The sequence below is a fragment of the Sciurus carolinensis genome, chromosome 13 (assembly GCF_902686445.1).
Source record: "Sciurus carolinensis chromosome 13, mSciCar1.2, whole genome shotgun sequence".
Lineage (NCBI taxonomy): Eukaryota > Metazoa > Chordata > Mammalia > Rodentia > Sciuridae > Sciurus > Sciurus carolinensis.
Window position 1 is genome coordinate 65,051,816 of NC_062225.1, and position 21,633 is coordinate 65,073,448.

A 21,633-nucleotide genomic window follows, 5' to 3' on the forward strand; every position below is an offset into this window, starting at 1 on the left:
AGTCATTTTCCTGCTTTAAGAGTAAACAGTTGGTGACCTTGTCAGGAGTCTGGTCAGGCCTTATCAAACTGCTCTTAGATATTCCAGGGCACCAAGCAGAGCTGCACTGACTGACCTACAAACTCAGCCTCTCTGTGCGAACATGGTCATGAAGCTGTCACTAGGGAGAACAGATTTGAGGTTCACCAAGGTAAAGGGACAAGTTTATGTCAGAAGTTGGAAGTTACAGGTAAGAAAACACAAGTTGAGAGAGGGTGTAGTATCAGGTAAAACTGGTATATTATACCCTCCATACAGCTTTAAAATACTTATATCCTTTGATCTGACAATTTTAGTTATCTAGCCAAGGAAATAATCAGAAAAGGCCTAAAAGAAGCTATTTATGGAGATGTTAATCACAATATATTTATAAGAGGAAGACATGAGGGGAAGAACCTGTCCAACAATAAGGGAATATTTAAGCGGTGCCCGATATAATGATACGGAAGAGTAGTGTGCTGCCATTAAAATGCATCAGGAGTATCTAAACCATGTAAAGAGGATAATTAGAAACTGTCTAGAAAGGAAGTTAAGTGTTAGCAGTGACTGCTAGACTTGAGGCTGAATCTCTTCCAGTGAAATGAGTTACTCCTGACAACGAGTTGAACGTACATAAAATGGAAATCTCAAACACACAGACGCACATGCATCCATATCAGCCAACCTCGGCCACACAAACCAGCGAGAGGACAACAGGGAGAAGCTTCAGCTGCGCTTGGTTCTAAGAAACCCGCCCATGTGGTTCTGTGCTTTCTGAGTGATATGAACCCACCCAGAATTCCAACAGACTGCAGAAAAACTAAATCACGCAAGTAATGCCAAAGATCAAATGATGAGTTACAGCATAACAGAGTCTACGTAAATACTCATTTAGTGACTATGAGATAACTGTCTCAAAGAATATTTATAAAACAGTTGGAGAGAGGGCAACTACTGTGAATGCCTTGGAGGCGAGAACCGGCTGAACCAAAAACTTCTGACCACCTATTAGGTCTAATTAAAGTTTCTCATTTTGTTACCAAAATAATTCCTTTTCTAAATTCCATGAGGATTAAACATTCAAAGTAGCAAGACGACTACATACACACGGTGCCCACTGGGAGCCACACAGAGATGCTGGGGCATGATGTCTCAGAGGTGTAGTCTGGAGCTCTGAGCAGCCAGAGTTCACATGGCCTCAGGGAGTGGGCAGCCTGCCACAGACCTGGATTCCAGGTGTTTTTACCACTGCATCTCCGTTCCATTTAAGCTCTGCTCTACCTCAGGAGCATCTTGCTTTTAATTTCATTTGCAACAAAGTTAATTCAGATTCGAGGTCAGGAAGTTATCTTACTGGGTTTAGAAAATGGGAGTGCTGGGTGGGCAGAGTGTAGACATTGGTGCCAGCCCATCACCAGCTGGTTCCACTGCCATTGATTGCTGGCTCCAACAGTGCTGGGGCTTTCCAGAAAAACTTTTTGGCCATCTGAAACTTTTAGGACCCAGTGAAGATGAGCGAGTCTTGATATGTGGCTTGGGGTGAGCCAGTTAGCAGTGCATGTAGGACAGCAAGGCTGGAAGAGGACCTAGGCAAACCTGTCATGAATCTCCCTTTTAGAGATGGCAACAGGGAAAGCTCCTCATTGTTTACAAGGGTGGCTTCCTAAGGTTTCTCTGCATCTAATCAGTTTTCATTACAATAATGACACACCGCATAACAGCAAATTCCGTTCCTTCAAACATGGTGTAAGGCCAAGCCCCATCTGTCCCTAGGACATGGGTGAGTCACTCACTGTTCTTCTGAATTTTCATGTGAAGTAGTGAAGGACACTCAGTTTGGAAAAGTCCTGGCTAGCCTTCAACCAGGATGGCAGCCACCTCTCCAGAAGCGGATCAGATTTTAGTTAATGAAGCTTCATAGAAATATTTTTGCTTTTGACTTGAAGTTTCCTTGAAAGGCCAATGACTTAAACAGAGGCCCAGAAGTACAGAGAACAAGTTTCAACTGGTGGTTGGACCCTATTTCTGACATGTTCATGCCTTCCCTAGGTACGCCAGCTCCTTCCATGAAAACTTTGGTTAATCTTAGAAAGCTCTGCTGGCAAGTTTTAGATTATCTGGAGGCTAGCCTATGTAATTTGAAGTTCTAAATAATAAATTAATAAAATCACCACAGTCTTTTGTGGGAATAGCACAATATAATTGAAAACATATAAAAGCATTTTAAGCACTCAGCCTGAAGAAGAATGTAGAAACAGACTGGGAATATCTAACCAAAAATAATCAGTTTATATTTGGCTACTAAGTGGGTTGTGCCATTTGATTTTCACCCATACGCTTATCACTCCAACTGGTTTGCTTATGCTGACAATGACATTAACGGTTATTCTTCAATACCTACTAACCCTCTTAACTTCTACTTCCCAAATGCTTGCTGTGTACTAGACACGGCACTGAGGACTTCTCCCAAGTCAGTCCCATTTGATCTTAAACTCAGGAAACTGTGGCTCGTGGAAGTCACTCACTCAAGATGTGTGGCTGGGGAGTGTCAGGCGAGGATGGGAATGGGAGTGGGTCTGGCCCCACAGTCCCCTTGCGCTCTGCCTGCTACACACAGGGAGATGGCCTGAGGCAGGACCCTTTCTGGGCGGTTATCAGTGCCACACAAACTAATGCTGTTACTGACTCTGGGGAACAGGCACTTCTTCTCTGAACTGACTACACATGCCTGGCACAGTCCTATCAAGGAATGGAGACAGCAAAGAAGTTACTGAGGACACATGATTCCCTCCGGAAGGGTCTTCACTGAGCAGCCTCTCTCCCTCTCTGATTTCCCCTTCTCTTATTCTTTTAGAGGATTAGAGGAGAAAATCATAAGGTATGACACTAAAATAATGTTTATTTCTAAAACACATCAGGTGTTACATATCCAAATAAATGTGAGCTCCTAACTCAGCCTGTGTAGCAGGCTGTAGGTGCATTCCAATGAGACTGCCATTGCTTCACACAGCTCTGATATTTTCTTTTTGCAACAGCATCCAGGGACAATTTAAAAAATATGCAAGGAAGAGAGTTGCCATCTCGTGGTTATACCTTGGGTTACATCAGCCTTGGTGTCTAGTTTTCTCAGTTCTGGCCTCTATCTTGCAGCTTCAGAGTCACCTCGAAATATTCTGCTTGAAGTGACAAAGTCCCAGCTAAAGAATGAAGATTTGCTCTGCAACTAATCAACACTGTGTCAGGAGACTGCTGCAGGCCTCTTACCATAGTAGCTGCATCTGCAGGGCTGTTGAACCCACAAAATGCCCACACACGTGTGCTCTGTTTTGGATTCGAACATGAGCAGTATCATCATGTATCACCTATGACTACATAAAAACACACAATGTCTTTCCGTGGTAGAGCTGAAGAATTCAGCAGGGTTTCCCACCTGTTTTTCCTGCATTCTGGCTGATAAGAAAAGGGAAGAAAGAAGTCATGAGGGGGTTGTAGCTGTAGCTCAGGGGCAGAGAGCTTCCCTAGCATGTGTGAAGCACTGGTTTCAATTCTTACCACTGCATAAAATAAAGAAATAAAATAAAAGAATTCTGCCCATCTATAACTGCCAAAAAAAAAAAAAAAAAAAAAAAAGAAAGAAAGAAAGAAAGAAAAGAATAGAATTAAAAAAAAAAAAAAAAAAGTGGTGGGCCTTGAAATGCCAAGCCAGCCCCCTGTCCAAGCTGGCTCCTTTGACTACTGAAACTTTGCAATCTCACATCTTTTTCAAGGTAAGACCCCTTCACAGGCTGTGAAGTTTGGGTTTTGGTTTTACTCTGGAGCTACTGTTAATCACACCATAAAGCTTATTAATGGCTGGGGAAATTTAGAAGTGCTGTTTTCTTCCTCGATGAAGATTCAATTTACAACCTCAGGGGTCACTGATGTGGACACATGGCCCTATGGACTCTGCAATGCTGGATGTACACAAGCCTCTGAGAAGAAAGCATCTCCTCACTGTTCCCCTGTGGAAGGATTGAGAACCCACACTCTACTTTAACCTATGTTATAGTTGGGTTTTCAATTTCTGCCTAGGAAATGACTTTCTGGGATGGATACTTCAGGTTCTAATTCTGTTCTGGTGGTCATGGTGTAGGAGTAACTTCCTGGGAGGAAGTCAGGCAGTTTTAGAAATTGCATCAGTTCTTTTAAATCTCCTGTGTACTATTCAGAGTCCGGAATAGTCATTTACTCTGGGATCCTGGAGTCCAAGAAGCTAAATGCAGCTCTAGCTCTCAGAACAAGTCTCCCTGCAAATCAATCCAACACAGTCACTACAGTGGGGTGTGTGTTCCTTCTACACACAGAGAGCACTGTTCTCAGCCTTGGGGACACAGCAGCAAGCAAGGCACCCAAGGACTCTGCCCCTGAGGAGATGCTCCTGGGTCCCGAGGGTCTCGTCACATCCAAATGGTTCTAAAAAGATATGCAGATAGCAGATTCTGGTCATGGCACTCTGCTTCAGAGGAGGAAGTTTGAGGTTTGAGGGATTTACAGAGAAGACTTCAGTGAAATCATTTAGGAAGGTGTAAAAAGATGCCATGTACACATGGGTAACATACGACTGGGAGGGTGGGAAAGGCAGCCAAGCATCGTGAATGACACGGTGGGCCTGGGCAACAGTGCACTACCACACTCTTCCCCAAACCAGCACGGGACCAGAACACCACTTGTTCTCTTATCATTTACCTTCTCTGAACTGATAAGACACCTGCCTCCCTGGCGCGTGAAGTCAGTTTCATTTCTGCATCACGAGTTGAGTGCGCGTCAGGCAGAAGTTCCACACTTTGAGAAAAAAATGCAAGAACCTGTTGGAGAAGCTAGCTTCCCCCTGCCCCCGCACCTTTTAAATGTAAAGATGTGACTTAAAAATAAAGCGTGACTAAGCAGGAATGTGAGCAAATAACATATATGTCTCTAAGAAGTGTGCAGAGAATCACAGGCACAGATAACTGAGTTTGAACATGCTGGTCTGTGGGTTAGCACAAATTAGGGGAGTGTGAATGAAGCTGGAGCTCAAGGAAATCCTGCGTGGATGCTGGGGCCTGGGCAATTCAATGAAGCCATGATCTAGTTTCAATCTTTTTTTTTTTTTTTTGGTACCAGGGACTAAACCCAGGGGCACTCAACCTCTGAGTCAACCCTTTTTAATTTTACTCTTAGATGTGGTCTGCATAAGTTGCTTAGGACTTTGCTAAATTGCTGAGGCTGATCTTGAACTTGTGATCCTCTTGCCTCCGCCTCCCAAGTCACTGGGATTACAGGTATGCACCACCAGGCTTAAAGAAGTGATCTAATACATGGTAATTCTGTCAACAAATGATGAAGGTTTTTGGCTTAAAAACAACAACAGGGCTGGGTTGTGGCTCAGTGGTAGAGCACTTGCCTGGCATGTGTGAGGCACTGGGTTCGATCCTCAGCATCACATAAAAATAAATGAATAAAATAAAGGTCCAACAACATCTAAAAAAAGTTAAAAAAGAAAAAAAAAATAAAGAAACTTTGTAAAAACCAGAGGACAGACTGATTTCAGGAAAACCTTCAAGGGGAAGCCACTGGACTTGCCAGTCTGGCCCATCTGTACGCCTGCAGATGTTCCACCCTGTCACAGTCTAAGTCCTCTGAGGAATATTCTTCCAGCAGCTTCCAGAGGGTCCTGGTCAGATCGGACCTTCTGTGAATAAGGCCTTTCCCCCATGCCTGACCATCAGTGGACAGAAAATCGGGTTTGGCCTTCTGGACCCAAAGAAGAAAAAGGGAACATGGTGGACCTCTGGAAATGCCAGAGCCAGCCTCCCTTCTGAGCAGGAGACTCTACACGAGGATGAGAGGCAGGAGCTCAAGAGGCTCAAGAGGTTGCAGCTTAGAGCTCCTGGAGTTAACTGGGGTGACTTCAATTTCTGTTCGTACCGCTGGGGTCCTGAAATGGACAATTAAGGGAGAGGAGAGGACTGCTTTGGGAGATGCAGGGTGAGATGCTTCCTAGGGAACAGGGTAAGACCTCAACAAACTGAAATCAAACACTGCTTACATTTGTTACGATAACTTTAAACTCATCCCGAAGTTAGTACAGTATATGACAACCAGAATGTTTTCACCCTCACCCTCTGAGCAATAAAACGTTTCCGTTTCAGGGAGCCCCCAAAGAGGACCAGCCTCTCAAAATAAACAGAAACATACAAGTCCCACTTTCTCACTTCTGACAATGTCCAGAAGTGCGAAAGGGCAGTGAGGTCTGTAGGTGAGGCACCGTCACTACACGGGCACAACAGAAAGCACACCACTTCCACTGGATGACAATAAGGTAACCCAAGCAGCCACAGGCTTCTCCAGACGAGAGTAGGCAGGATGAAGCACACCACCCAAGGGTGATATAAAATATTCTCATTCTTCAAAAGTGCATCCTTGAGATGTTATATCCAGGCTTTACTCTGGGAGAAGCCAGGAGCTACCGTTCACCCAGAGATCCAAGAATTCACCTGATACTCAAAGCGGCTGCAAACTCTGTTACAGAGCAGTGACTATCGAACAACACACATTCAGAGTGCTTACCTCCTGTAAAGTACTTTCATGTGTGCACATTATGTCACCTAATTTTTATAGCACTTTTGGGAAGCATAGGACAATATTATTACTCTCATCAATGAGGCAACTGAGCCAGGGTTACATCATATCACCAAGGCATACAGCTAATACATGACAAAGTTGTGATCATGACCCTTCGGTTCCAAGGTAAGTTCTTTCCAATTGTAGTTTTTAAATTGTAAGGAAATATTTTGGAGAAAAGCTGTGAAAAGTGTTCCAATGAAGAAGCCAATATCATAACACTATGGTTTAAAAATAAATAACATTAAGTTCTATGACTTGTGTATTTGAATGACGCTGGATTAAATATTTACTATGTTTGATTTGGGGGATGAGTTAAATAAACAATGATCAACAGACACTCCAAAGAGATGGTGTGTCACACATATCTAAGAAGATATTGTTTTAATATAGTTAGCTTTTATCAAGCAGAAATGTAAGCAAAAGGTACACTGTATAATAGTCTGAGGTGACAAAGTATAGACTCCTCTTTTTTTAAATTTTTTTTTTTTTTTAGCTGTTGAAGGACCTTTATTTTATTTATTTGTATGTGGTACTGAGGATCGAACCTAATGCCTCATACATGCCAGGCAAGTACTCTACCACTGAGACCCAGCCCCAGCCCCAAGACTCCTCTTACTTAATCATGTGCTCCTTGAAGATGACCATGGAGATCCCTACAGTGACAACATCACACACAAATGAGGAGAAAAACAGCTCCAACACGAGCCAGGTCTGCTGGGCACTTTGTGAAAGCTCTACTTCAAATACTACTATGCAGTATAGATAGTGAATATAAAAAAGAGCTAACCCCTCATCAGACAAACTACAAGAAAGTAATTTTTATGTAGCATCTTAGAGCTCATTTGCACAGATCCTTAAAGAATTGGGACATTCCAAAAATGACTTGAAGTCACATAATCAGAATATCTTAAATCTGTTCATATGCAAGTTATAAACCACATTTATATTTTATATATTATATGTCATAAACACAAACAGCTACTATCCAAAAATAACTTGAAAAAAATACCTCTTTTGTCAAAAATATCTTATCTGAGAAAGACGCAATTGAGACTCAGTGATTTCCTGCCAAGAAATGACAAAATATCCGACCTCAGATATCTTCCAGAATAACACACAGTTACAAATAAATCCTTGCCCATCATAATTTTTAAGACGATGTTCTGGGCAGTAATAATTTGGACCTGGCCAGTTCACAGGTCCTTGCTCAAGACTGGTGCTGTTCTCTCTGGACAGCTTGACGGGGGGCACACCTGGGCATTTTGCTCCCGGCAGTCAAGAGGTATGATGCAGCAGCAGCATGGGCCTGAGGAGCCCATTAATTAGACTAAGAAATTCTCTATGATCAAGGCAGTATTCTTTCTATGTAATATCTGACCGGGGTGACTGAGCCCCAGTCACAGAGCAGTTCCACTGGAACACTGACTGAAGCTGCTAGTCCGGCACTCCGCACAGGAAGGTGTGCATCCCTGACTTACAGCGAGTGCTGATGGTGTAAGGGCTGCTGGTCTACTTGTTTGCTATCCTCTGGAGAATCATGGAATAAAAATCTATCTGAGGCTGCACACGGTGGCACACACCTGTAATCCCAGCAGCCCAGGAGGCTGAGGCAGGAGGATGGTGAGTTCAAAGTCAGCCTTAGCAACAGTGAGGCACTAAGCAACTCTGTAAGACCCTGTCTCTAAATAAAATACAAAAAAGGGCTGGAGGTGTGGCTCAGTGGCTGAGTGTCCCTGAGTTCAATCCCTATTACTCCCCTAACAAAAAAAAAAAAAAAAAAAAAAAAATTCCATCCATTTGAGCACTGAAACAATTTTTGCTTTGGAAAGGATTGAGAGAGGCATGTGGCACACAGTCAGTGCTAAAGTCAGCCCTGGCTTGCATGGTGAAGCGTGTCATAACAAGGGACCATGTGTCACATCTGCCATCACACATTAGAATTCCCACCAGGCCTCTGATTTCTACCTGATTCATACTCAAGTCATCTTTTAAGCAGTTTTTAGCCAAACAGCCTATGTTAAAATAAAATCTAAGTTTGTATATATTTGTGTAGGAAGCCAGAAGACAAAATTTTAGAAAATCAGAAGATGCTCCATTAAAATGATTGGGTAATTACTACTTAGCTTCTTTCTAGTAGAAGGATGAATTCCCTAATGGTGGGTATTACAAGTAATTAGACAAAGCTGTTCACTTTTCAAAATTAATCATCAATCCTATTAATTATGTCTGTATTACACATCCTATTAAATTAGCACACATAATATGAGGACTTCACACATCAAAGGAGAAGCATTATCACTGCACATTAGTGACTTGATAATTTAGCTGAAAGGAACACAAATACTGGTAATTAGAAGACTACTTTTAGTAGAATTGCCATTTTCATTTCTCTTATAGTAAGGAAAAATAGTACTGCACAAGGTGAAGCAAGCAAACTTTATTTTTAACTATTCCAAAAAAAAAAAAAAAAAGTCAGTTTAAGGGTAGGTGTGAGGTTTTTAGAGATCTGTATTTGACTAATTAGGGAGAACATTCACCCAAGGATGAGACCGCCAGCCACGGTAAGGTCAACGCCACAGGCTGGGTGGGGTGAGGGGGTCTGTGAGGCGCAGGTGATCCTGTGGACAGACAATGTGGGTTGACAATGAGGAAGCCCGAAACAGGAAACAATGCAAGCACTGGTACCTGGTGCCCTCTGGAAAAGTCACCAGGTGCTTTAAGACATGGCAAACAGTGGCATGCCCCCGCTTTCTCTTGCTAGGTGATTTCTGCATATGGTAACCGTGGCTGCCACTGAGGCACAGCCGGTACGGGCCTTTGACTGTGCTGGCTTCACCCAGGTTGGCATCCTGACAGAGATGAAGCTGACTAGACGTCAGAATCTCTTAGCCTGTGAGAGAAAAGGCCCTGAACAAACCTGAGAGTCCCACAGAAAATCCCTAAATCAGAGTCATGAGCAGAACTTCCAATGTTTGGACACAGTGGGGCTACGTGAGCAAAGGTAAGGTTATTCACCAAACAAGCAAGAGGTGGATGGAAGGGCTCAGGACTATTAAAGTACCACAACAACACGCACCAAGCGCTAAGATGGAGGAGGGAATGGGGCACACGGGTACTGTTCATCAAGTCTTAACCCTTGCTCACACCTTCCCAGGAGGAGGCAGGATTATGGAACACAATTACACCTGTCTCACTGGGGGCTGGAGGTGGGGGAGGGCAGTTGTAGAGCTACATGTGTGTGACACAGAATTTCTGCTGTGCCATTGTGAGCTTATATGAGCCACAATTTAGTGAAAGTGCTTGTAATCTAACATAAAAATCAAAGCCAAATTGATGTTGAGAATGATGTATATTTTAAAATGATCCAGAAATTGGAAATATGAAAGAAAGAAAAAAAAGCAAACTGCGAAAGGATGGACACAGAATCCTATGATTTGCAGGTTTCCTTTCACAAGTCTGAATTTACCAATTTGGTTTTGTGAGAAAGAGGCGTGGTTGACTAGTATATGGCAACAAATTTACTAGTTGAGAAATTTACTAATTACATATTTACCAGTTAGACAGCAAAACACAACAGGAACTTTCATCTTAACAATCTCAAGAATTTTCAACACGAGAGATTTGCTGCTAGATTTTTCCCTTTGAAGGTAACATGGTATTCTCGAGGTTTCCCAAGGATGATTCAATTGCCCCTGAGTGTTTTATGATCCCTTTCTTTTACTACCAAAGTACTGATATGTAAATAGGTTGATATTGGGTATATTTTTCCCTCCTACAGTCTGAAATAGTACCTAGATATATATCTTTCATTTAGTTCTCACCAAAGGCAGTGCCATTTTTTGTATGAATTGTGGCCAGCTCTTTGAAAAAGTAAGCAGCACTAAGTTGGATGTATGCCTCGATATATTTTTGGCTCCATTTAAGAGCTAACAGAGCTTAGGGGCAGTACAGAGAGGCCCACGTCCTAGTCACTAAGAGCTATCATATGTCCCCGTTTGCTGTAGACACTTCCGGTCTATAGCTGTTGTCCCACCATAATTATTTACAGGCTCCATTTCACCCTCAAAAGTATCAAGGCTTGAAGAACAAATTACATAGATGGTCACTCTAAAGGAGAGATCTAGCTTCCCAAACATAATTTTTAATTCTTTTCGGTCATTATGTTGAGAAAATCTAGCTCTGTAAGATTCCTGAAAAAGACGGTGTCATAACTGTCACAAAACTCTGTGGCCTGAATATCTCTTCCCCCCCCCAGGTATCACTCCAAATATTTGCAATGATTGGTGGCTAGAAAGCATGCAAAATCTCCAACAATAAATGCAGGATACCTCAATTAATAAAATGGACATAATTTTTCATTTGCTACTCTGATGAAGGGTTCACTCTCAGATTGAGATACGTCTTGTCTTTCATTTGACTTTATGAGTGAAACTGGATGCAAAAGCAGCAACAGAGTGACAGCCTTGGGAGTAGGAACAGTCCTTGATTAGAGGTGCCAGCTGTTTCAGTCTCGCCTTCTGGTCCCTGGAACAGCACCTGGCTTATGTTCAAAGGCCTAGTTTGGTAGGAATGTTAGGGGCTAACATGCATATGTCCTCTGCTCGTAAGACGTATCACCAGGGGTCACAAGAAGGAGAGGGCTCTGTCAGTTACTCAGGCCTCTGTGTGCCTAGGCCATCAACATGACAACCACTCAGCCTAAGTAGAATCAATTAACTGCCCCAAGACAGGAAAAGCTGGGAGATTAAATTAACATTTCACACTTGGTAGATCTCGAGGCTGTGGCACATTTTATACACTAAGTGTACTTTAATATGAGAAATGGAAAAAAAAAAAAAAAAAAAAACCACTGAAAATAATCAGGTGGAGAAATAGGGTTCTGATACTGAAAATCCTAAACCAGCAAAGGATCCCAATAGAATATGACAGCACTATAATATTACATTCTGAGAAATTTCTTAATTCTTTATGCGTTTCATCTTGGGAGCACCTCTTCTACATCCTTTCCCTACTTGGTGTTCCTACATTGGTCTGTGTGGCATGTCAACCAGAAAAACCAATTTCAAAAATATTAACTGATCTAGCAAATGGCTGTCGATGTCGATTGAGTGGCCACTGGCAGAGATGAAAGATTTTTTTCTTGGTCTTACCTAGGCAGTATGGACAACACTGGCCTTTTCTCAAAACAGGTCTTTCACAGGATACGGAAGGGCAAGACTCAGAGTAACAGCTAATTATGCTATCCATGCATACACAGCTGGTACAAACGTCAGGCTTCCAGGACTCAGCTGCCAGGAATATATCCCCTTCATCATTTTTGCAGTAACTAGGCACGCTCTCATTATGGGATGAGGAAGGCTGAAGAGGTTCATCTGGAAAAATGAACACACAGGTCAGCAAAGGAGATGCTGGAGGCTACCGACTGTGCAACATGGTGGGTTGTTACTCAGATTTAGCAAAAACACACCTAGTCACTATGGTCTGGGTGCCACCTTAAAAAAAAAACAAAAAAAAAAAAAAAAAAAAAAAAAAAAAAAAACAACTCAGTTGCAAATCAGGAAGTCTGATTCAGGCAGGGTCTTGAATTTTAAAACAAAAATAACAAAGATCAAAAAAGACCTGCCACAGAGATTCTGTTATTTGTATATACAACATACGTTCTACTCTTCTTCTTTAGCTTAACACAGTCTTGATTTTCCTGGGGTGGTCTCAGGTCTTGGATCACAGTGTGTGAAAAATCAATCAGGACAATCTGCCTTGCAACTAGGGAGGTCAGGTCACTGAGCTGTAGCTCAAGCATAATGAGGCCATTTCAGGAAAACTTTCACTTTTTCCAAGGGTAGATGCATTGCTACTACCATTCTTCCTCATTCTTCCTCTCTTAGAAAGCATGCATTATCTCCAGCAATAAATGAGCAATACCTGCAATTAACAGAACTATTATTTTTCACTTGCTACTTATTTATGGATTTACTACTATATTGAGATGCATATCTTTCATTCCACTTCATGAGCTAAACTGGATGCAAAAGCAATGCGTGTGCTGACTGTAGCTGTAACATCCTTATCATACCTTTACAGAAAGACCTCAATATCACTGAGCCACTGAGTCAATGTTGATACACATGTGTCTCCAACCTCTTATAATGGATGCAAAATAAACCTCTACTTGTTTAAAACTTGTAGCCACTTTTTCCTTTTACTTACAGCTACGTGCAATCCTTATGAATTTATACCTGAACAGATTTTCATCCTATCAGACTTTCAAAAAACACCAAACTTACTTCCCAAAGTTTAGGTTTCACATTAATGGTTGAAAAGATGAGAAATCTAAATCTCACACAGGGATATAACCACTTGCAGAGAAACTATCTGCAAGTCATCTGTGTCTTTCCTATTTAAAGACTTAGACCAGAGGGTCCCTAGATCAAACTACAACTTGAAATAGAAAAGAGCATCATCAGAAATCCCAGGCATTTCTTTGGATGTTACAGGTTCATTATCAGATTGAGAAGTGTATTGTCTTCCATTTGAGTTTATGAGCTAAACTGGAATTAATAAAATTAATTAACAAAAACTGAAACCCCAAGTAGAAATCTTTCAGATATGAGAAAAGAAAATGTAAGTTAGTAAGGTTTCCATCTGAGAAATATCACAATCTCTCTGATGAAAGAAAGCACTTCAAGAGTCCAGAAAGAACCATAGCAGTCATACTTGGCAAACCCCTAAGAGAACTACATTTTCTCAATGATACGTTCCTTTCTCAATCAACTGCATGAACTCTGCTATTTTGAGCCATGGAACTGAAATAACTGAGACAGACATGAAGTTATTGCATGATGCAGAAACTCTAAATGTCACATTCTCCTTCCATCTGCTTTATGAATACACCCTATGGCCAACAAGTTTGACTTGACAAGAGTCTCTTTGAGGACCAGGGAAGTTGCTGGTCTGGGGACCTTTCTGAGGGCCAGAGGGAGGCCAGCATAACATAACAGAATTGGCCCAAATTCTCTCCTTAAATATTATCATCTCTCCTATTACCAGCCTGGAAGGCAGAAGCACTGTGAAAGAACAGCAGCCATTGGTTCTACTGCTCCCAATGCAACCTGAGTCCTATTTCAGGTATGGTTCCACAGATTCCATTCATATAGAGGAGACTAAAGACAGTAAAATGGGACTACTTTCTCAGTGACCTTTTTGAAGTCATCTCTGCTCAGGGATAATTTCTTCTTTTAAGAGACTGGTCACTGTTAACTTGTGCTTTGGCTGGAAATAAGCACAACTCATGCTTATCCACAATGGGACCTGCAAATCACAAAGGTTCTATGGGTCACATTAGCTTGGCTCTTGCAAGTAATGCCCAACTCTGCACCTAAAAATTGAGACGAGGAAGCAGGGACAGTGGTAATAAAGCAATGAATGACAGTGAAAATGAAAATTTTAGACTCCAGAGGCTTCTTATTGAGGTACAGAGAAGACCCCAAAGGACACCAGGATGTGTCCTGGTGAGTCACAGTGTGGGATGCACAGTGTGTAGTGTTCTTCCACTATGTCAGGTGCTTCCACCAAACCCTGACTGGAAAGTAATCTTGCCTCTGTTATGTTCTTTCTTTGAGCATTTCTTCCCACATTTTCTGCCTCAGAGACCTGCCTTCTTTCTACTTCTGCTTCCAAACATTAACTCCTTTCATTTTTATTGCTGCTTTTTAACTGGTGATCATACACTTTTTTTTGTTTCTACCTCCCTCTCTCTTCTCTGCTATACTTTTCTTCCACCTCTAGAAAATAAAACTTGAAAAAAATTTAAAAGTTAGAAGAAACAAATGCTATTCTATTGTAGCTCATTTTTACTCTGGGGAATCAGGGTGCCCGCAGGGATGCTTCATCTGTCTTCATGAGCCCATCTCAGTTCAAGACTTTGCTCTAAGTCAGCCCAGAGGAAGGTGAGGGATGACAGGGTATCTCAGAAATGGGAACACCATGAAGTGTGCGGTCATTCTTGTGTACAGTGCATCACTTCAGACCATTTCAGAATACAAGTGTCCTAAGATTAGAAATGGTATTTTTCTAGACGTGTAATATGCCAATCAACGATACGTTTGAAGTTTACTATGCTGTGAAGAAACTGATTTGAGTTTTTAAGACTTTTTTATCTTTTATTGCTATAATACAGTTATGAATGGAAAGTTCAGAAAAATCCATGGCAGGGGAGGTAGCTCATTTTAAAATATAGATTATTCCAGCTACATGTATTCACAGATGTAAGAATTACCTTTGGAATACTGACATTTAAAATAAAAAGTCCTAAGGTTTAAGATGAGGGATATCATTGAAGTTTCTCTCAAGTTATATGGAAAAAAAATAATAAAGCATCACCCAGGTCCAACTTTATGAGTGAAAAGTCAAAGCCATTTGGGAGCTTGCTCAATCTAAGGGGAGTGCAGGAATGCCCCTCCTTGCTTGCTGGACCTGTGGAGTTTGGCACATGTGCATCCTGTCCAAGAAACCAGGCCGGGGCACTCTCAGGAGGCCCATTTCCACAGAGCTCTCCTTTTCTTTCTAGGTTCACCTCTAGTCTAGTCAGGGGTCCCACCAATGAATTTGGGCTAGTGGTCCTCGAAAAGTGCCTTCCCCACCATCCCTCCCACCATCAATTCCGTGTTCGCTGTGATCCTGGACCACATGGCAGCAAGGGCACTTCTTCAGCAAAGCTCCCTGGGCTACGTGCACCCTTAAATCCTCCTTTTCAAGGCCGTTCTCCTCCTCCTTAATCACTATTTACTTAACTGGAACACTGGGTTGTTTGGCTTCTTCTTTTGGACTATTGCTCTACATGATAGGAGTCATTTCTATTTTCATTAAATCTCATAATCCCCGTGGCTCAATTCAGACATTGCAGAGCTATCTGTAACTGAATAGACATAAGCTCATTGTCACCAATGACCAGAACACTCCGATGATTTCTACCAGGAGGATGTGAACAGTCAAGGCTCTTTATTAATAGGAACAACAATCAGCAGGGTATTGATCTGGGAACAACAATGATAATGATAAAAATACAGTGGGCATAGGTCAAACGTCCTAAAAACTGAACACATACGAACTATTTCTTATGCTAGAAAAGATGTCCATTAATTAAACTTGTCAGATTAATAAGGCTGCTAATTATACCAAAGATTTTGTTCTAAGACGATGATACCTTGGCTGCAATGCATGGTGATGGTGGCAAATTATGTGGCTATCCCTACATGTTCACCTGATGCAGTTCAGAAAACACCATCAACATGAATCTTTGAAGGACTTAGATACTGAATATGCTGGAACAATAGATTCTGAAGAAGCAACTAGATAACCAATTAAAAAATAATAACATATAAGGGTTTACATTTTACTGAGTAGAAATGCTTTAACGATATATGCTCAGCAGGTTAAGCAGTTACTGACATAATTTGAAAGGATGGGAAGTTTAAGGAACACCAAAATAAAACCAGTTGTTCTGCTAACTTGGTAATTTTATATGTGAAAATAAAATAACTTTTAAAAAAGTCATTGTTAATTAGAAGTGCTATTTTAGTTATAAACCCAGTAACTTATGTTTAAAATCCTAAAAAATTTTCATTAGACCATATTTCTTTCATGACCATAAATTTACCTAAGGTCTAAGAAAAAAGAAAGAAAATAATAATACTCTACATACATATGCAAAGTTAGTCACTTAATACTCTTGAGTCTTAACTAATTCATCATTATAGGTTTGAGGCAGTGGCATTAGGCACATTTCAAAGTATCTGCACCACCTTCACATCTTTTCAATAATTTTATTTGCATTATCAATAACTGTTCCTCCTATTTGTTAAGAGACAAAGATGACGTCTCACAATAGCAAAATTTGGAATGATTTGGTGCAGAATAACTATATTCAGTTTTATTCCCAGAGTCTGAGATGTAGGGTTAAGGAAGAAAATGTCAGAAACACACAATCACCTTTCTTTTTCAAAGTTAACTCAGGTGCAAGGCAAACTGATTGCACAAGTATATGGCTGATAGAGGGGAATGAATTTAGGAGGCAGGCTGCCTGATGTTCCTGCCCAAGTTGCGAAGTTTGGCGTGCTCCCAGGTGGGGTTCACCCTGACCTGCTGGCCCTGCAAAATGAAACACCCAAAGCTGTGTCCTCCCCGGCCAGTGGGGTGCTGAGGTGCCACATTGGTTACCTGTACACTGAGGGCAGCAGGAGTCCTGGGTGCGTGAGGGGTTCTGGCAGAGCAGCGGTGGGCACACCTCTGTCTCACACAGTACCCGGCCACTGTGGCAGGTGCACTGAGTACAGGAGTCGATATTCCACGTTTCTCCTTCCACAAAGTATTCTCCTCCGGGTGCATGGCAAATGGAAGGAGTGCTGAGCTCTGGCTTCTGGACCACGAAGTCATCTGGGGAATGAAACAACATCAAACCACACGGAGTTATCCATTTGCAGTCTTTCCAGCTCTTGAAGAACCTGGTACCATTTGCTTTAAGGGAGAAAAAGGAGGAATCGTCTGAGGAGTATCTTATTCTACTCTCATCAAGAGAATAATGAAGAGGAGAAATATTCCACGCATGGAAAGAGAAGACAATGGCAGAACAGCAAATCTCAGGAAGTGAGGCTCAAGTGGCTTGCGTCTGTCAATAATCATGAAAGAATTCAATAAGAATTAAATGACAGGGAGGGAATTCTATTCGGGAATCCCTAAGAAGGTGCAGTTGCCTAAATAAAGGCCTTCCATTTACTGAATGCTTGGAGCGGTCCAATCAATTCCCAGCTAAGTGCTCTACACTTATTCTTTACATCGACCTTGTGAGGTAGGCACTGTAGTTCTGTTTCTCAAATGTGGAAACTGCGAGCTCAGAGTATGGAGAGCATTCAAGGGCCTGGAACCCATGCCTATGGTTGTTTGGATAATGGATAGACTTCCAGTTAAACAAAACTTCCAAATGATGTATGCCCTATCCATTTCATTATCTCTGGGATCCTGAGCACTTTTATGCTTGGAAATACGTCCTGCTGTCAACAGGCCACACCTAATCTCAGCCGGCCGCCAGCACACTGAGCAGGAATGCTCCTGTGGAATCAACAGTCTGAAAACTCTCACCTGAGACTAAACATTTGTTTGGCGATATCATCGTCCAGAGAGGTAAGTGCCTAGAAGCTGATGATAACTATGATTTCTTTCCCCAGAGGAGAGCTGATTTTGGTCCCTTGGTGAGATGATAATGATAGAGAGGGAATTTAATGTTGGAATGTCTGGAGAGGCCCTGGGAGTTGCCCTGAAGTTGGGCTGGGAAAATGAAAAGAATGAAGACATTAACCATATTCGTGTAGTCCAAACACAACACGCACTTCAAGGAGGTGTTGACAGTGTGGAGTCCTGCTGAGAAACAGTCTGGAGACATCACGGCTGGCTCATGCCTAAAGCTCCATGGACCTCAGGCCCCAAGAGAACCACCCTGCCTGTGCAGAGATGCTCAGAGCTGCAATCTCCTAGGGTCGGCATGAGAGCTAATGATACTGATGAAATAAAGTGGTGTGGGCCAACTTCCAGTGAAGGAAGTAACTTTCAGTACAGCTGCATCTTCAAGGGAACTTTGACCAAGGGGAAATGTCAGCTCAGAAAGCTGACATTAGTCAGTCTTACTTTCACAAGCAACTGCTCCAAACTTTCTAGTTCACAAACAGCACAGATGAAGGTAATTGGAACCAAAGACGAGCTGGGAAATGATGATGAACGTACATTTCCTGTGCTTTATAAAGAAAGAAAAATTGTTCAAGAGTGTGCCAACAAACTAATGTTGGAAGAAGGCTCCCTTACTGCACTCAAAAAGGGTTCTGAGAGGACTAACAACTGTCACCCTTTTAAATTGGACATGGAATGGGTGGGAAGGAGGAGATGTGTGTGCCTGAAGGTGTCCTATCTCCCTATTCCCCTTCCTCTATCATATGACACAAGGAAAAACACAAGGGGGCCTGGAGAGATGGAGAGGAAAGAAAAAGAGGATGGAGAAAGAGAAAAATAAAAGAGATGGTATCATCTGATGACTATTCTCTTAGGAGTTTGATTGCTGTTCACTCAATCAAGAAAAAAATCAGGTGTCCCTGAATGGAGGAGGCGAGTCTCTGAAGTACAGTCCACAGGTACAAATGGCTCTAGGGCTTCTAGTAGGAAGAATCTGCAGGTGGCAATCCATTAAAGACAAGATTTTGGAAAAAGCATGACTACACACTCATACATAAGAATGTGTTTGTACACGTATATGCACACAGTTGCACACCTTCACTAATATGCCAACATTATATGAGAGTTCTGTAATCTCTAACAGAGAAACATACTTCTGGATTTACTGACTTTCAGTTTTGGATCAGACATCTCTTCTTGGTCATGACTCTGCACTGACACTGATCTGACTCCTAGACTTCCTCACTGAGCATATGTATGTTTAAGAGACAGTCAGATGCAGGTCTGCACTCTATGCATTCACATCTGTAATTAAAACACAGGTCTTAAGGGAACAAATTATTTTTCGTTCCCCAAAGAGTCAATACAGAATCCTATCTCATTAAACTGCTTATTTACCTTCTGATCTGGCGGACACCATGGTTTTTCACATTTAACTAGGAAAATAGTGAAAAAGGAAAAGTTTTGAAGCAGGGAGTATCTAACTGAACTCTGGGGAAACAAAAGTCAAGTTATTTCTTCTGCATTGCAACCTGGTCCTCTACAGATGTATGGGAGCTGCCTGCCAGGTTGATGGAATAATTACTGAGGTATACAGAATCTCAGAGCTGAAGGAACTTTATGTGTCCCATGACATGGGATGCAACGCAGGTGCACTATGGCTAGCAGGAGCCACTTTCCTTCCAAGGTGCCTTGGTGCAAAAGGGCCAGACCTCAGGCTCCTTCCTATACCCGTTACACAAATGGACTTATCCATATGGAGATGCGGGACCAGAGGAAAAATAATCATGACTTCAAAATATGACAGTTGACTTGTACTTTGAAAGAAACCCTATGTGAGAATCAGGAGACCCCACTTCTCCCTGGTCTTTCAGCTGACTCTTTTGCTTTCGGTAAGAGAGTTAATATTTCTATGTTTTTTTTCCCTAATGAAAGACAGTCTAAGTATTGTTCCCCTAACCCTGCATCAGAGGAAAAAATAACAGATATGGAACTATGATGAGCGCATTAGAAAAAAGGCACTAGATGAGAAATTATGATAATAATTACTGTTTTTGACAACTGTAATTCAGACCCCCATTAATTAAAAATCTGTTCTGTCCTTCTAGTAACTTACTTCGATTACTGTTATTATGACTTTAAATGTGTGGTCACTCTAGACTTCTCCACTTGGCAAGAATGCCACATGTCCATTGATTTAAAAAACAGCAACAGCCACAGACTTTGGTAATTCTTTCCCTCGCAGGATATCAGTGGATAAGAGGTAAGCTTTTATGTAATAAAACTAGCACCAATCCCCTCAAATTAACTAAAACAGTCAGCTTTAATACACTATCAGTAAAACAGAGAGCTGGATTTAAGTACATAAGCCCACATCCTTTACAAACAAGTAGTTTAAAAATCAATATAATTGAGTAAACCACTCAAAAATACAGTTTCTAGAGCTTCAGAAATTTCTCTGGTCTTTTGCTAATCATTTACAGTACTCGGCCGATTCTGTGGCTGTTGTTTACAGAAGGCACGGAGAGCTGAAAAGTGTCCCGGGGTCATCCCCATATTTCCCCCAGAGTCACAGGTGCACATGAGGCCCTGCGAGGCAGGAACCCTCTGCATTTGAAACACGTGAGAGGACAGTCAGCTGTTACCTGCGCATGACGGGCAGCACTGTCCAGGATGAATGGTGGGGTTGCCACAGGCAGGCACTGGGCAGGTGATCAGGGCACACATTTCCCGTCCATTGTGACAGTAGCATTCCCGGCACCCATCATGCCAGCTTTCCTCATTTTTATGATGATGGCCATCCATGGACAGACATGTGCCTGACTGGACAGGTGGCCTGGCGGAAGCAGGGACCTCTGGACAGACAGAAGGCAGCCTGGTGAAGAAGCAGCTACAGCACAGGAGAAGTACCTGTTGTGTTCTTATAGGGGATGGAACTTGGCCACCAACAACTACGTCTATGAAGGACAGTCAAGTGACAATGGGAAATGCTCAGGAAAAGAATTTAAGTCAACAGGCTTTTAATCTTGAAAGAAGAAAAAAGAGAAAAGCTTACTCATATGTTTCTTTCCTATTAGCAGGCTAACTTTTATTCCTTTCCCTGTCGTATTTCACATAATAATCAAACTGATTTTATGATGAATGCTTCATATATGTTTAATAGATGGAGAATCATTTCTCTAGAAGCTTTGTCTAGTAGGGAAACCCTGGGCCTCTTGCAATGAACAGATTTTTGTTCTGTAGAACAACTGAAGCAATTGACTAGAGGTTTGTTTACTCTGACCTCCTCAAAACACCATTAAGGTGGTAACTGTCTAACTTTGAAAAACGGCTGAGCAAACTTTAGTGATCTTTTATTGCTTAATCAATGTATCATGTTAATAACTACAACAAACTGGATGGGTAGCAGGGCAGGGCTGAGAAAAGGGCAGGAATGGTAATCTGGGTGCACACTTAATGACTTCAGGAGTGGCCTGCAGCAGGACGTCTCAGCAAGTGGGGACGCTTGGGATGTATGCTTACATGCGGTTCTAGCCTGGCATGTGCTACTCAGTCCACGTCTAAATTCTCACAGAAAACTGTTATGAAATGCACGAGCATATCTTCAACTGCACCAACCTCAAGGGCACTGAAAGGAGGTTCTTCACTGTTAGTTGTATCAGTCCCATTTCTGAACAGAGGGGGACTTTACAGAGGCCAAGATAAACTTTTGCTCTAGGCTAAAGTTCCTGAGACAAGCAAAAGTGAAGAGCTAGG

General features: G+C 42.0%; 1 protein-coding gene across 5 annotated transcripts in view; it reads right to left on the reverse strand.

Moving 5' to 3' along the window:
• The window catches only part of Crim1 (cysteine rich transmembrane BMP regulator 1), a 180,689-nt gene that overhangs the window by 14,590 nt on the left and 144,466 nt on the right, over positions 1-21,633 (reverse strand). For 3 of the 5 annotated variants that reach the window (XM_047522878.1, XM_047522875.1, XM_047522874.1), the window contains 3 exons: positions 20,523-20,732; positions 16,879-17,094; positions 11,814-12,035 (listed from right to left, as the gene is read on the reverse strand). In XM_047522878.1, the coding sequence (XP_047378834.1) occupies positions 11,814-12,035; positions 16,879-17,094; positions 20,523-20,732 (648 nt within the window). The remainder of the gene's footprint in view (positions 1-11,813; positions 12,036-16,878; positions 17,095-20,522; positions 20,733-21,633) is intronic. The other 2 variants (XM_047522876.1, XM_047522877.1) reach the window with 2 other exon arrangements.